A 13,290-nucleotide genomic window follows, 5' to 3' on the forward strand; every position below is an offset into this window, starting at 1 on the left:
AAGAAATTTGCCTCCCGCAACTCTGACAACTCGCGCTCGCTCTCCGAGATCTCCTCTACTATCATCACTCTCTGCACACTCCGGAGTAATAAAGCTATGAGTAGCTCAAGAATCGAACATAACATGGGACCTAAACACGCCCACCAACACGGTCCCTAGACAAACCTCATGTGTTGAGAACCTAACACTTTACCACAAGCAAAACATAAAATCTGAACCTACTGAAATTCACAAAGAAAAGATACTAGAAATTATATATGTGATCGCCTCGGCACTGGTTCCACCAGTCTCCACAGTCGTGTACACCCGTGGCACCTTCTCAATCCATGCCACCTGTTGCACTCCAGCCTGCACTACATGGTGCACTGCCACTGCCATCTTCTGCAACTTGGGGTACTTGGGCTTGATGTGCTTTGGCTCCCTACAATGATAGCTCACACGAACTGCTGCCGTCGGAGCACTCCTCTAGGGACAGCTAGCGAACTTGTGATCCATGCTCACACACCCGAAGCACCCTGCACCACTCAGCCTCTGCGTAGCCTCCAACTTCCTCTTGGTTCCCCTGCGCAGGCTTTCCGCCCTTGCTAGAACCTCAATAATGTTGAGCCTTTCCAGGCTGAAATGATGGACTAACCGTCACTAGAATATCATCTTCAATCTCTGTTGCAGTCTCAACGAGCTCTGCACGCATAGCATAGCTCCGCCCTCTACAGTGAAACCTCAAATCATCACGTATAGCCTTCAAAAGTCTTCTGATCTGAGCCTCCTAAGACTCCATCGCCCGACCCCCAAGTCAAGCTCCCGCATTGACCGAGTCCCCTGAGATAGCTGAAGGAACTGCACCTCCAACCGATCTAGTGCCTCTCTAGGAAAATACTTGCGGTTGAACTCCTAGAACCTATAGAACTCCACCACAACTGAGCATCACCAGTAAGGTTGTGGACCGCTATATCCACCCAAAACTTCTTAGGATATCTGAGAGACTGGAAGTTACGTTCCACTCTCGTCCTCCACGCATCAGCAATAGTAGGATCAGTACCTCCTGAAAACTGCTCGGTACCAATGTAGTTCATCTCTCTCAGCATACTAACATATCGAGAATGAACTCTTACATCCGCAGCCACTGGCGGCACTACCTGTGCCTGAGCCGATACCAATCCCGGTATCCGCTCCAACAACTATGTCAACAAGCCCGCAAGATCAACGCCTCCTCCAGAGGCTCCACCTGCTGGGACTCCCACACCCGAAACCCTAACATCACCAGCCAACCCGGCACCGATACCTCCCACACCGACTCCATCAGCACCTACGATCCTATCAGTACCCCCGGCCACACTCATGGACCCCTCGTGGAAGCCCTGCGACTCGCCGACACCCTCAACTGTCTCACTCTGGTCCACTGTATCACTAACCACTAGGACTCTGCCCTACCACGACCATGTTACTGTCCACAACCACATCCGCGTCCTCGACCATGACCAGCAACAACACCCTCTCTAACCATCTGCACTACCATGAACAGAAGGCTAAGCAAACAATTCAACAAATGACAAAACAAAAACTCGCTGTGGAATCACATTGTAGGCTCGAAGAGGATGTTCTAGGACTTCATGCCACACACAATTGACTAATTCATATAATCTATCAAAGCATGCAATCCCAACATCAACAATCGAAACCTAGTGAACCCAAACCTAGAACCGTAAGGGCTATAATACCAACCTGAAACGACCCGGCCCGTTTTTTTTTATAAATAATACTAATAATAATACTCTAAATTAGTGGTCTCATATCCACTAGCTAATATTCAATACCAACAAACCATTAAATAACCAATATTCAATAACAAGTATTAAACCATAACAATTAAAGCAATAATCCAAACAACATGGAACAGAGAACCAAAAACCTAGCAATGTTCTATTTACCCAACTCCAACAACCGAACAGAAGCCAAACAACAACCAATCGAGCCACTAGAACATCCTCCTCTTCATTGCCTTGATTCCACGATCACACTTTGCCTTTACCTGCACCACAAACACGAATTGAGATGCATGAGTATTTTATAAACACTCAGTGAGACAATCCTCCTATCAACTGGGCTATACACACAAGCAACTGAGATATCAATGTCATAAAACAATCAACAAACAAGACAAACAAACCAGGCAAACAAGTATAGTCTCGCTGGAAGGGAGGTGTCGACCGACACCAGCCAAGGTTCAACCGACACTGGCCACTAGTGTCGACCGACACTACCCCACAATGTTGACCGATGCTGAACCTTGGGTGTCGACTGACACCCTCCTGGTGTCGATTGATACTGAACCCGCAGTCACGATCCGATCGAAGCCGTGAGTCGAATCCAACCCTTTTAGCAAGCTCCTAACACCTTCCTTGCCTCAGATCTCTCAAGAACAGCGAATAAATCTCACAAATCCTCTCAAAAACTCAAGAACACTCAAACGTTTCTTTTCTCCTTCTGTTCTCTCTCTTTTTTCTCTGTTAAGCGGCCAAAACAACAAAACCCCATAACCTAGGTCGACTTGCCACTTAAATATCTCGGTTCTATGGTTTTCCTTAAACCAAACCGACCAAAATCGACAATTAAATCGAACTGGTCAAACCAGAAATTATTGGTGTCGATTGATACCCATCCCCAAAACGCAGAGTTTTGGTTCGCGGATGTTACACCGAGAATGATTTAGCTAGAGCATATCTACTTGAAAACAAAGATGACGATGGTTCAAGCATGGGTTCATGTAATGAGTCGTTTGCAAATGATGATGCTGATTTAGAAGATAATATAGGACATGTGGGTGAAGCAAGTAACCAAACTAGAAGCTTCAAGAGATTGCTTTGATACTCCAAGAGATTGCTTTTTCCTCCCATGTGGCCACTGCGTCTCCTGTTATGAATGCGGAACAAAGTAAGTTTTTTTTTGCCAACGAATAATTGATAATATACAACTAGACATATCAAAACTAATTGATTGCAAAATGGTATTTGCTTAATGTGTTTACTGTGTTGGGACTGATCTGAAATATTAAACCTAATGAATGTGTAGGATGGCAGAAGCTGATGGGAGTTCTCCAATATGTCGAAGGAATATGAAGAAAGTAAAGCAAATCTATATAGGGTAAGATGAGTCAATATATAAATCTCTCTAATACGATGTTGAATCTATAGAGCCATTAATAATAAATTATCATTTGATCTTGACAATGCTCATTTCTTTATCCGCATGATTATTTCATTTCGACCCATGACCATCTTTTTGATTTCACCATTTGTTAAAACTTAAAATTACCATAGGTTTAGGGAAATATTAGTGAATCATTGTTTGTTGACTATAACATTCCGAAATGGGTCGAAGCCTTGGAATAGTAAGTCGAGTGGGAATATGCGTTACAATGGGATTGAACCGTACAAATCTATCTCATTTCTTTCTCTTCATGATTATTTCATTTCGTCCCATAACTATCTTTTTTATTACACCATTTGTTAAAACTTAAAACCTAAGCCTAATACCCTCTGTTTTAAAAATCTAAAATTTAAAATCCTCTCAAATCCTCTCAAATATTACTTGGGATAATAATTTGAATGAAAATTCAATAAAAACATCATCCATCAAATTGATTTAATCCATTAATTGTTTTAATTGTTTTTAATTTGAATTTCAATCAATTAAAAATAAATTATCATTAAAATTAATAAAAGAAATACAATAAATTGCGTGATAACAAATATACTTCAGAAATTATATTTTAATAGAAATTGTGAAATAACGCTTTTTAAGAAAAAAAATATAATTTTGTTTAGAGAAGAATTGCTAAATTAATTTATTTTAAAAAATTTGGTGATATTTTTTATAATGGTAATTTCTGTAGTTATTGTAAAAAATTTCTATGTTATTTTTTTAAAATAACCTTTGAAAAGAGAGTAAAAATAAAAATACACAAAAAATGTATTTTTGAAAAAAAATAAACCAAAAAATATATTTTTTACAAATTCTCAATTTTACAAATTCTCAAATTTTATCGTCTATGTTGTTATTTTTGAAAAACGAAGAGCTAAATATAAGGATTTCCATTAGCAAACTCTTTTGTTGACCAAAAAAAGAAATCACTGAACTTTTTGAACTTTACTAACTCGAACAAAAACCAAACTGATTAACAAAAGTGAATGCAAACTTGATTTGTATAGTGTATTTTTATGTCCAAGTTGTTATTTTTGTAAAACGATTTAATGATTTCGATTAGCGAACTTTTTTGTTGACCAAAAAAAAAAAAAAGACATTACTGAATTTTCAAATTTTGGCCATTTTAATCACCAATTTTGTGGGAGGCTATTTTAAACATGAACTTCTGTTGACTTACCGTTTAAAACATCAAATTCTATTGACCACGACAAATTGAACATGTCGTTAAATCCCTAAACGGAGCAATCAGTCGGCGTTCAGGGATCGTTAATCCCTCTCCGTTAGTGTCAAAACAACACCGTTTGAACCCGAGAGAACAGAACAAAATCCCCAAATCGATCCCATTCGAAAACAAAATCCTTAAATATCATTTCTCCAATTTGATTTTTCGATCCTTATCTCGATCAGAAACTCTTATCTCATTCTCGAACAGGTATGAGTTGCAATTCTGGACAATCATGTGGTGAAAAGAAAGACCGTGGATGCCATGGTGTTCCCTTGAAGTGTCATTGCGGCAAAGATGTTGTTATCTACACATCGAACACGCTAGCAAACCCAGGAAGATCTTTCTTTCGCTGTCCAAACAGAAGAGATGTATGTAATATAATTGTTTTGCTTTTGTGTGTTTTCGAGTTTTGATTCAAGTTTTTGTTTTTCATGACCATTTGTTTAAATGGGTTGAAGAAGGTGTATACGAGGAGGTTGTAGATGCTTTACCAAAATTTTCTATCATTGGAAGAGAGATTGAAGATTTGAAGGAAAGGATCGAAGAACTGAAGGAAGATGGAATGTTGATTAAAAGAGACACTAAGAAATGGAAGTTGATGAGCTCATTGTGGTTGGTGTGTCTTACTTTTAGTGTCATTGCCATTGTGATCCTTCTTCTTAAAACCAAAAACCAGAAATTTATTCTTGGTTACTAGAGTATTTTGTGTTCTGTTTCGACTTTGTGGTAATGTGACTTTGTAATGGTAGTTTGACAATGTAATGAATCAAAATTAAAATAAAAATACAAAACAAGTTAAGGAAACCAATTCTGTAGATTTTTTGATTAAGGAAAGTATGTTGGTTTAGGTTTATAAAATAATGATTAGAGTTTAGTTTTACAATTAAACTAAATCATATGTCGGTTTGAATTTACAAAAATGTGGTTAGGGTTTAGTTTTTACAATTAAACAAAATTATATGTCGGTTTGGATTTTCAAAAGAGTGGTTAGCGTTTAGGGTTTAGATTTTACAATTAAATGAAATTATATGTCGGTTTGGGTTTACAAAAGAGTGGTTAAAGTTTAGGGTTTAGATTTTATAATAAAATGAAATTATATGTCGGTTGGGGTTTACAAAAGAGTGGTTAGGATTTAGATTTTAAAATTAAGCAAAATTAGATGTCGGTTTGGGTTTATAAAATAGTTGGTAGGGTTTAGATTTTACAATTAAAAAAATTATATTTTAATTTGGGTTTATAAAAAGTATGATTTGGGTTTAGATGTTATAATTTAAAACTATAATATAATGTTTAGAATTTATAATTTTAAAATTAATTGATTTACAAATATGATATGACATGATAGTTTGTTGTATTTTGATTGGTTAATTAAGAGGGAGTGAATAAAAATGGTTAACCCCTAAGGGTGAATCGAAGAATTTTTCTTACTAAATTGTTGCGTTCTTCGATATTAGATTTTTTTGATCACACTCACAGAGGAAAAGCCTAGGAAAATATATAAAAATTAACTAAAAATTAATTAATAAATAATAAGAAAACGAAATAATTTTTTTTTAGTTTTTGATATATTATCTTATTATTGATATTTTTTTTCTACATACAGGTTAAAGAAAATCATTTTTCCACATAATTAATATTTTTCAGTCAACCATTAGCCCATTATCTTTCGAAATAGTCTTTTCTAATGGACCGATTTTGAGAGGCGCATCCAAATCTTACTAATATTGATTATCAATATCATGTAGGTATCCATAAGGATTTGTTGACTTATATTGATTACCATATACTATTTTTTTTTTAAGTCTTTGTTCAAAATATTGTATTTATGAAAACATAATGAGTTGTCTGTATAAGGCAATATATAATTTAAAACAGAGGAAAGTTTGACTAAGTACATTAACTTTTGAATATAGAAAGCAATACTACCTTAAAAAGTCATATGTACATACAAATCCTTGTCACATGTTCATCATTCTATGGTTTCAATGTTATATAAATTATACCATTTGATTGAAGAAAGGAGACCACCATACTTTGATTAATTGTATGAAATAATTTTTGAATAGTCGATATTACGTATGGTTGATTGGTGGTGTCTGGTATAAGGGTTTTCGATGAATTTTTTTCTTTCTTCTTATAAATAATTTGATATTATCGTAATTTTTTCTTTGCAGATGTTTTTTAAAATTTCATCTTTGAAGCATATACATTTAAAGATCTTAAAGATCTAGCAACAAATTTTTGTTGAAACCTGAACTTTATTTTAAAATTTATTTCTTTTGATGAGAATCCTGTCAACGATTAGTTAGTTAAACAAACTTTGGCGCGCAAACCATTTATTCATGCCTTTATTAGTTTTATCGATTTTGCATGTAATTATAGTTTACAAGTTTTCAGTTTAGATTTTCAGTAGCATTAGTCTCTTATTCTTCGCCATATTTCCACCACCCAATTCAAGTATCGATATTACATTTCTTTCTAGGTTAGAGATAACAATAGAAGAAGAAGGCATCGCCTCAAATGAACTGACCGGCACTTGACTAGGATCGCAAAGAAAGTTAAAATCTCTAATTTCAGTCTTTCTTAGCAATCCTATTCAATTTCCGTTTTGTCCATCCCAGGTGTTGTCTTCTTATTCTTTTGTGATCTCTAATCCAGGAAAAATGCACCACTATAACTTGAATGGATGGTGAAACTATAATTATGAACGAGAGACCAATGTTACTGAATAATATAATTACATTTCTGGATTAATAACCATCACATTTCACGTTTGTGAAAGAAAAAATACAAAGAAATTATCAGAAAACTGGATGAATTATAAAGCCTTATCCTAGACCGTGCTTAGTTTCAAAATAGATGCAGTATTTTTGGCAGTATTCTTATTATATTCTTTTGTTTTAGAACTAGGATCAGACCCACGCTACATCGTGGAGAATTGTTTATTAATATATATATGATCTTAATAGCTTGGAATATGCTATATTTTCATTTTTGCAGTCGATTACATTAAATCATATATTTGGGTATTGAGTTTGGATAGAAGAATAGTAAAGAAAAAAAAAAGAGAGTATAAAATGAGTTTTGATCAAATATTAAATAAAAAGTTTAGAAAAAATACTAACAACACAAAATATATAGATAATTCAATTTGATCATTGAAGTAGTAGAAAATAGGAATCAACATAAAATATTATAAAAATATTCAGCTTGTAAAAGTTACACTAATATGTATGATGTGATGAACCATAAGAACAATTTATCATTTACCCAAAAATTTAATCTAATTTATCATTTACTCAAATTTAGCAAAACAATTTAACAACAACACAAAATATAGATAATTCAATTTGATAATTTTAGTAGCAGAAAATAGGAATCAACATAAAATATTATAAAAATATTCCTCTTGTAAAAGTTACACTAATAAGTAATATGTATGATGTGATGAACCATAAGAACAATTTATCATCTACCCGAAAATTTTAATCTAATTTATCATTTACTCAAATTTAGCAAAACAATTTAACATGTACTCAAATTTATCTAAATTGAAATTTAGCAAAACATTAAAGCCAAAAATTTATCATTGATTCTTTTAATTAATATCAAAATCATATTTCTTGAACTGAAAACAAATTAATAAGTAAAACCCTAAACTACTAATCCCACTTTTTTGACTACATCATAATTATCTATTATTTTGTGTTGTTAGAATTTTTGAACTTTGGTTTTATTTTTTATGTTGATGAGTTTTGCTTAGGATAGAATTTTACAGGGTTCTTCTTTAGATTCTCTTGAGTTTCCAGCAAGGGTAAAAAAATAAAAGTAAAAATATAGTTCATATTTTTAAGTTAAATTATTTACTAAAATGTAAAATAGTTCATATATTAAGTCAGATTCATAATTGATTTTGATAGTCGTAATCAGCATCATAATTAAAAATATATTGAATGAAATTTGGTACATACCGGTATAACATAAGAGTATATGAGTTTGATAGATTCACATTGTTTATGATGTTCCTGTAAAAGAAAAATTAAAACATTAATATATATATATATATATATATATATATATATATATATCATATTGGATAAAATAACATGAATATAGTAAACGAAATCATAAATAAACAAAAACATCAGAAAAACATAGAAAAGTTGGAATGAAACAATTGATGTTTTGTTCGTATGACTTTATATAGCGAGGAATGTGTGTCGATTTTTAGGGTTAGTAAATTGAAGTATTCTAGTAAATTAGTTTACATATATAAAGATTGAGATCTTACTGATTGATAGTATAGATAACTAAAGATTGAGATCTTAATGATTTGCGCTATCAATTATCTTGTTATTGAGTTTGATTTTTTTTAGGAATGTTTCTGGTTGAATTTTATATTGGATGATATAGTTTTCCTATTTATTTTATATGTTTATAAAGTTTGATATTTTGGGTTACGTTTGTTGGTCCGATTTAATATCAATAAATTTCAAATAAACATTAATTATGTATGTTTGTTAGTTTCCTAAATTGTAGGAACATATATATTATCGTTATTATTATGATTTATTTTTGGGAGAATTTATTGATGTTTACATTTATGATTTATTTTTTGGAAAACCCGATAATCCATTTATAACACCGCGGTTATTTTTCAACCGCATCCGACTCCCTTAATTTCGGGTTATTTTCAAAATTGACCCGACCCGGAATAACTTTTGTACTTTTATTTTACTTATATAGGGATTAGTACTAATTGTAGAGATTTATTATAGAAATATAAAATTATAGAAAATAACAATAAAACAATTGTTTTACAAATTAATCTACTTTTTATATATAGAGCTCTCTAAATTAACATGTGTCGAGATCATTTGAGTTAGAAATTTGAGAAACTGAACTTTATATAATAACTAGAGATGGATCTGTGGGTTGCACGAGTTTTGTTTAAATTTTAATCAGTATATTATATATAATTGTAGAATATAAATCTATGTATATATGTTTATTAGAGGTCATCCATTCTAATATTTTTAATGATGTGTGCATTGTTTATGTATGCTTGTTTTTAAATTATATATTTGTTACTATTACTTTTAATACATTGTCAGTTAGCTTATATGATTAGTAGCAGTGTATGCATCAACCACATATTGATATAAAATACGGCCTGAACAAATTATTGTTCCTAGAGATGTCAATTTTGAATGTATTTGGTATGCATAATACTCTCGCATTGTAACATATAATCTCTTCGAAGTATATCATTCTCTATATGGAAAGGTTCTTTTTATATAACCTTGTTCACCGTATGGAAATAATAAATGATATTGTAGAGACATGTACGATGGATGTAAAAATTTGATTTATTGTGGTTTGTCCATTTTTGGATGCACTATTATATCTCTCTCACAATTTGGAATAGACATGTCACCCAAAATAAGTCCAGCTATCTCGTCTCCTTTTGGAAGGTCAAATTGTCTACCACCTTCTTTATTTTTGTTTAATTTGATTAAGTATTATTCAATTGTTCCGGATTCGTATCTATCTCTAGCAATTCTGAATACTCTTGCTAACTCGTCATCAATCCACTGAGAATACTTTCATTCTAACTCATTCTTTTTTCTTTTGTCAAGTGCATTAAGACGATTTTGTAGTTCATGAGCGGTATCATATGCGTATAGCTGCACAAAAAGTGGTAGATCTCCTTCGACTGGTAGTAGAGAACTAATTTTATGGTAATTCTGACCATGCATACGAAAAGTGAAAGGACCATTTCATGAATTGATATCGTAATCAATTTTTTCACCCATTGATGTAAAAGCAATCACTGAATTCTATGCTTGTATATTTTTCCGAAACGATGTTGACCGTGACAATAAATCATCTCTTCCTCTCTCTATATATATGACAAAGATATGAGAGACTACATATCTTTATATAATAAGATTTTTTTCTTTCAAGATTAGACCAAGAATTCAATATAACATAGGATTGTTTTGTATATATATAACTAGAAAAGGATCCGCACGATGTGCGGGTATTGAAATTGTTGAAGAGAATAAATCATAAATCCTAAACAATATTTTTAAAATATAAAATTTATTTTATTTTTTTGAAGTAAATATATAAATAATTTTAGTTAGAGAAAAAAAACATATTTGTATCTACCTTCATACACTTATTTATATTTTTTTTTTATATTATAACAATTAGTAAAATAATCTAAAGCTAAATCATACCCCACCAAAATCAGATTTGTATTTACCATCATATACTTATTCATATTTTTATATTTTTAATATATGATAACAATTATTACAATAATCTAAAGCTAAATTATACTCCCACCAAAATTTTTGCCAAATACTCATCATTAAAAATATTATTACTGTCAAATTTGAAAAACGTTTCACAACTTATTACAAAATATTTTTACATGCAAAGAATTCATCAAAGCAACATATAATGTAGTAACCACATACAATTTTACTGTATGTTTCACCATTAAAATATGCTCTTAAACCTTAAATTATTTTATTGTTAAAATATGCTCTTTATCACCACCTATAAAATGTCTTTTAAACAAATTAAACAGATTTTATGTTGCTTGGCATAATTATAGTTCTTATAATTACTAAAATTATATTGCGACATAATTTCTTTAGCCATTAATTTTTTTTACTCCTAAGATATTTTGGATGAACAAATGGTGAAAATTATCTACCCTATTACAATGATTTTATGACCAACCCAATTAAAGTTAAAAAAATTGAAAGAAAGTTAATATCACATAATAAAAATAAAAATTTGAATATTATAATCATGATGGTATATATAAAGCCTTAGATAATTCAAATATGCAAAATAGAAACTTTATAAACAATCCAAAACATGATTTATGTCATAATCATGTTAAGGATCGATGTTTTATTTACTCCTCAGAAGTATTGCATTGTACCAAAACTACTTAGAACTATGACCTCATCTCAAATACTCTCAAATCATAAGTTCTCAACCTATTTCTATATGAATCAAAAGTTCTCATATATTTCTCTATATATCTGGATTTAAACGGTTTACGAACCAAATTTGATATAAACCCACATAAATCAGGTTTGAAACCAATTTTAAAACGGTTTATCTTTCAAACTTCCCAAATTACAAAATCGCTACCAAATACATCAACCACCGACTAATCTTTGAAATTTATAACGCTACTAACTGTAGAATTACTTTTGGAACCTCCATCAGTGGCTCCATCCTCGATTAATTTAGCGGGCTTTATATACTTTGATTTCATTTTGTTGCATCTGATAGCTTCCATTGAAGAACCCGCACGAATAAAGGACCCAAAATAGATCGGCAAAATTATATCAGAAAAAAAAATCAAAGTTTAAAGCTTTGATATAAATATGTAAAATTTTTGTAGATATAATGTTATTTTCTTAATTAGTTGTTCCTATTATGTTTCAAAAATAATTATTCTTTTGACATAACTTATGTTATTTATTTAGATTTGTTATTCACAATTTATTAATTAATAATAATATAAATGAGAAAACACATATAATATAATAAGCGTAAGATATCTGTTAGATTCGCTTCCAAGATATATGTGGTTAAATTTGATGGGTTACTATTTTCTTAGCTGCATAGTTGTAAGCTGGAGTCCCTATATTTTGTTAAATAATATTAGTCAATTATGAAAAAATATGTCTATGAAGCTGAATATGAGTTTTATACTTACGCATTGATTTAGTTTGTCGACTCATGCTTAAAGTGTAGCTATTTTTAGTCGCATATGAGGTTCAGCGGTAAGCGCTTTCTCTTTCATAACAATCCGATCATTATTCATAATGGTTATATTCCTTTTCTTGGCTGACTTTTCGTTATTTCCATAGTTTTGGTTTTCATCTCTAGTGTTCATGTTTGAAAATTCTAATTGAGTTTGATACATCGGAAAAATGTCTTCCTCTCTATATATATGACAAATATCTGAGAGAATACATAACTTTATACTTAAATTCTTTTTCTTTTAAGATTAGGCCAAGGAATTCAATATAACGTAGGATTGTTTTGTATAAGTTTAATTATTGTAAAAATTTTAGGACGATTCCTTTTTCTTTAAAATTACAAAATTTTATAATTAATACAATTTTTAATTATTATTTTAATAATCTACAAAATAATAAGATTTTGACACATGTCGTGATCTTATGAATTAGTAACTTTTGAAACCATATTTTATATAATAAGATATAGAGGGGTGTATTTACAATTATTTTCTTTTTAGGATTAACAAAAAAAAAATTAATATAATAAGATTACAATTATCTTGTTCTTCGTTTTACTTAGCTAGAAAACTGTGATTTCTGATCGTTAAAATTGACACATGACACGATCTGATGAGTTACTGATTTTGATTTTTAATCGTTAAAATTGATATGTGTCATGATCCGGTGAGTTTTTAACTTTGATCTCTGATCGTTAAAACTAACATGTGTCACGATCTGGTTTGATATTAAATCACTAAAATTGACACGTGTCACAATCTGGTGAATTTTTAACTTTGATCTATGCTCACTAAAACTGACACGTGTCACAATCTGGTGAGTTACCAACTTTGAGAACTAAGGTTTATATAATAAGATTATTGTAGAAGGATTTTCTTTAGGAACTACATGTATCTTTATCGTAACATTTTATTTATAATTTATTTTATGATTAGTAAATTTTTTTATTTTTTGATATTTTTTAAAAGATTCTTCTTTTTTTAAATAGAGATTTGTGTAAAGACACTTGTCACAATCTTATGAGTTAGTAATTTTTGAAATTAATACATGTCAGGATCCGGT

At 31.0% G+C, this 13,290-nt stretch overlaps 1 protein-coding gene across 1 annotated transcript; it reads left to right on the forward strand.

Moving 5' to 3' along the window:
• Positions 1 to 4,638: 4,638 nt before the first annotated feature.
• On the forward strand, positions 4,639 to 5,126 carry LOC147921459 (uncharacterized protein At1g43920, Chloroplastic-like). Its single transcript, XM_087497696.1, has 2 exons — positions 4,639 to 4,801; positions 4,891 to 5,126. The coding sequence occupies exons 1-2, from the start codon at positions 4,639 to 4,641 to the stop codon at positions 5,124 to 5,126; spliced, it is 399 nt and encodes a 132-aa protein (XP_087353822.1).
• Positions 5,127 to 13,290: the final 8,164 nt, after the last annotated feature.

The sequence above is a fragment of the Camelina sativa genome, chromosome 18, assembly GCF_030686135.1.
Source record: "Camelina sativa cultivar CO46 ecotype springtype chromosome 18, ASM3068613v1".
Lineage (NCBI taxonomy): Eukaryota > Viridiplantae > Streptophyta > Magnoliopsida > Brassicales > Brassicaceae > Camelina > Camelina sativa.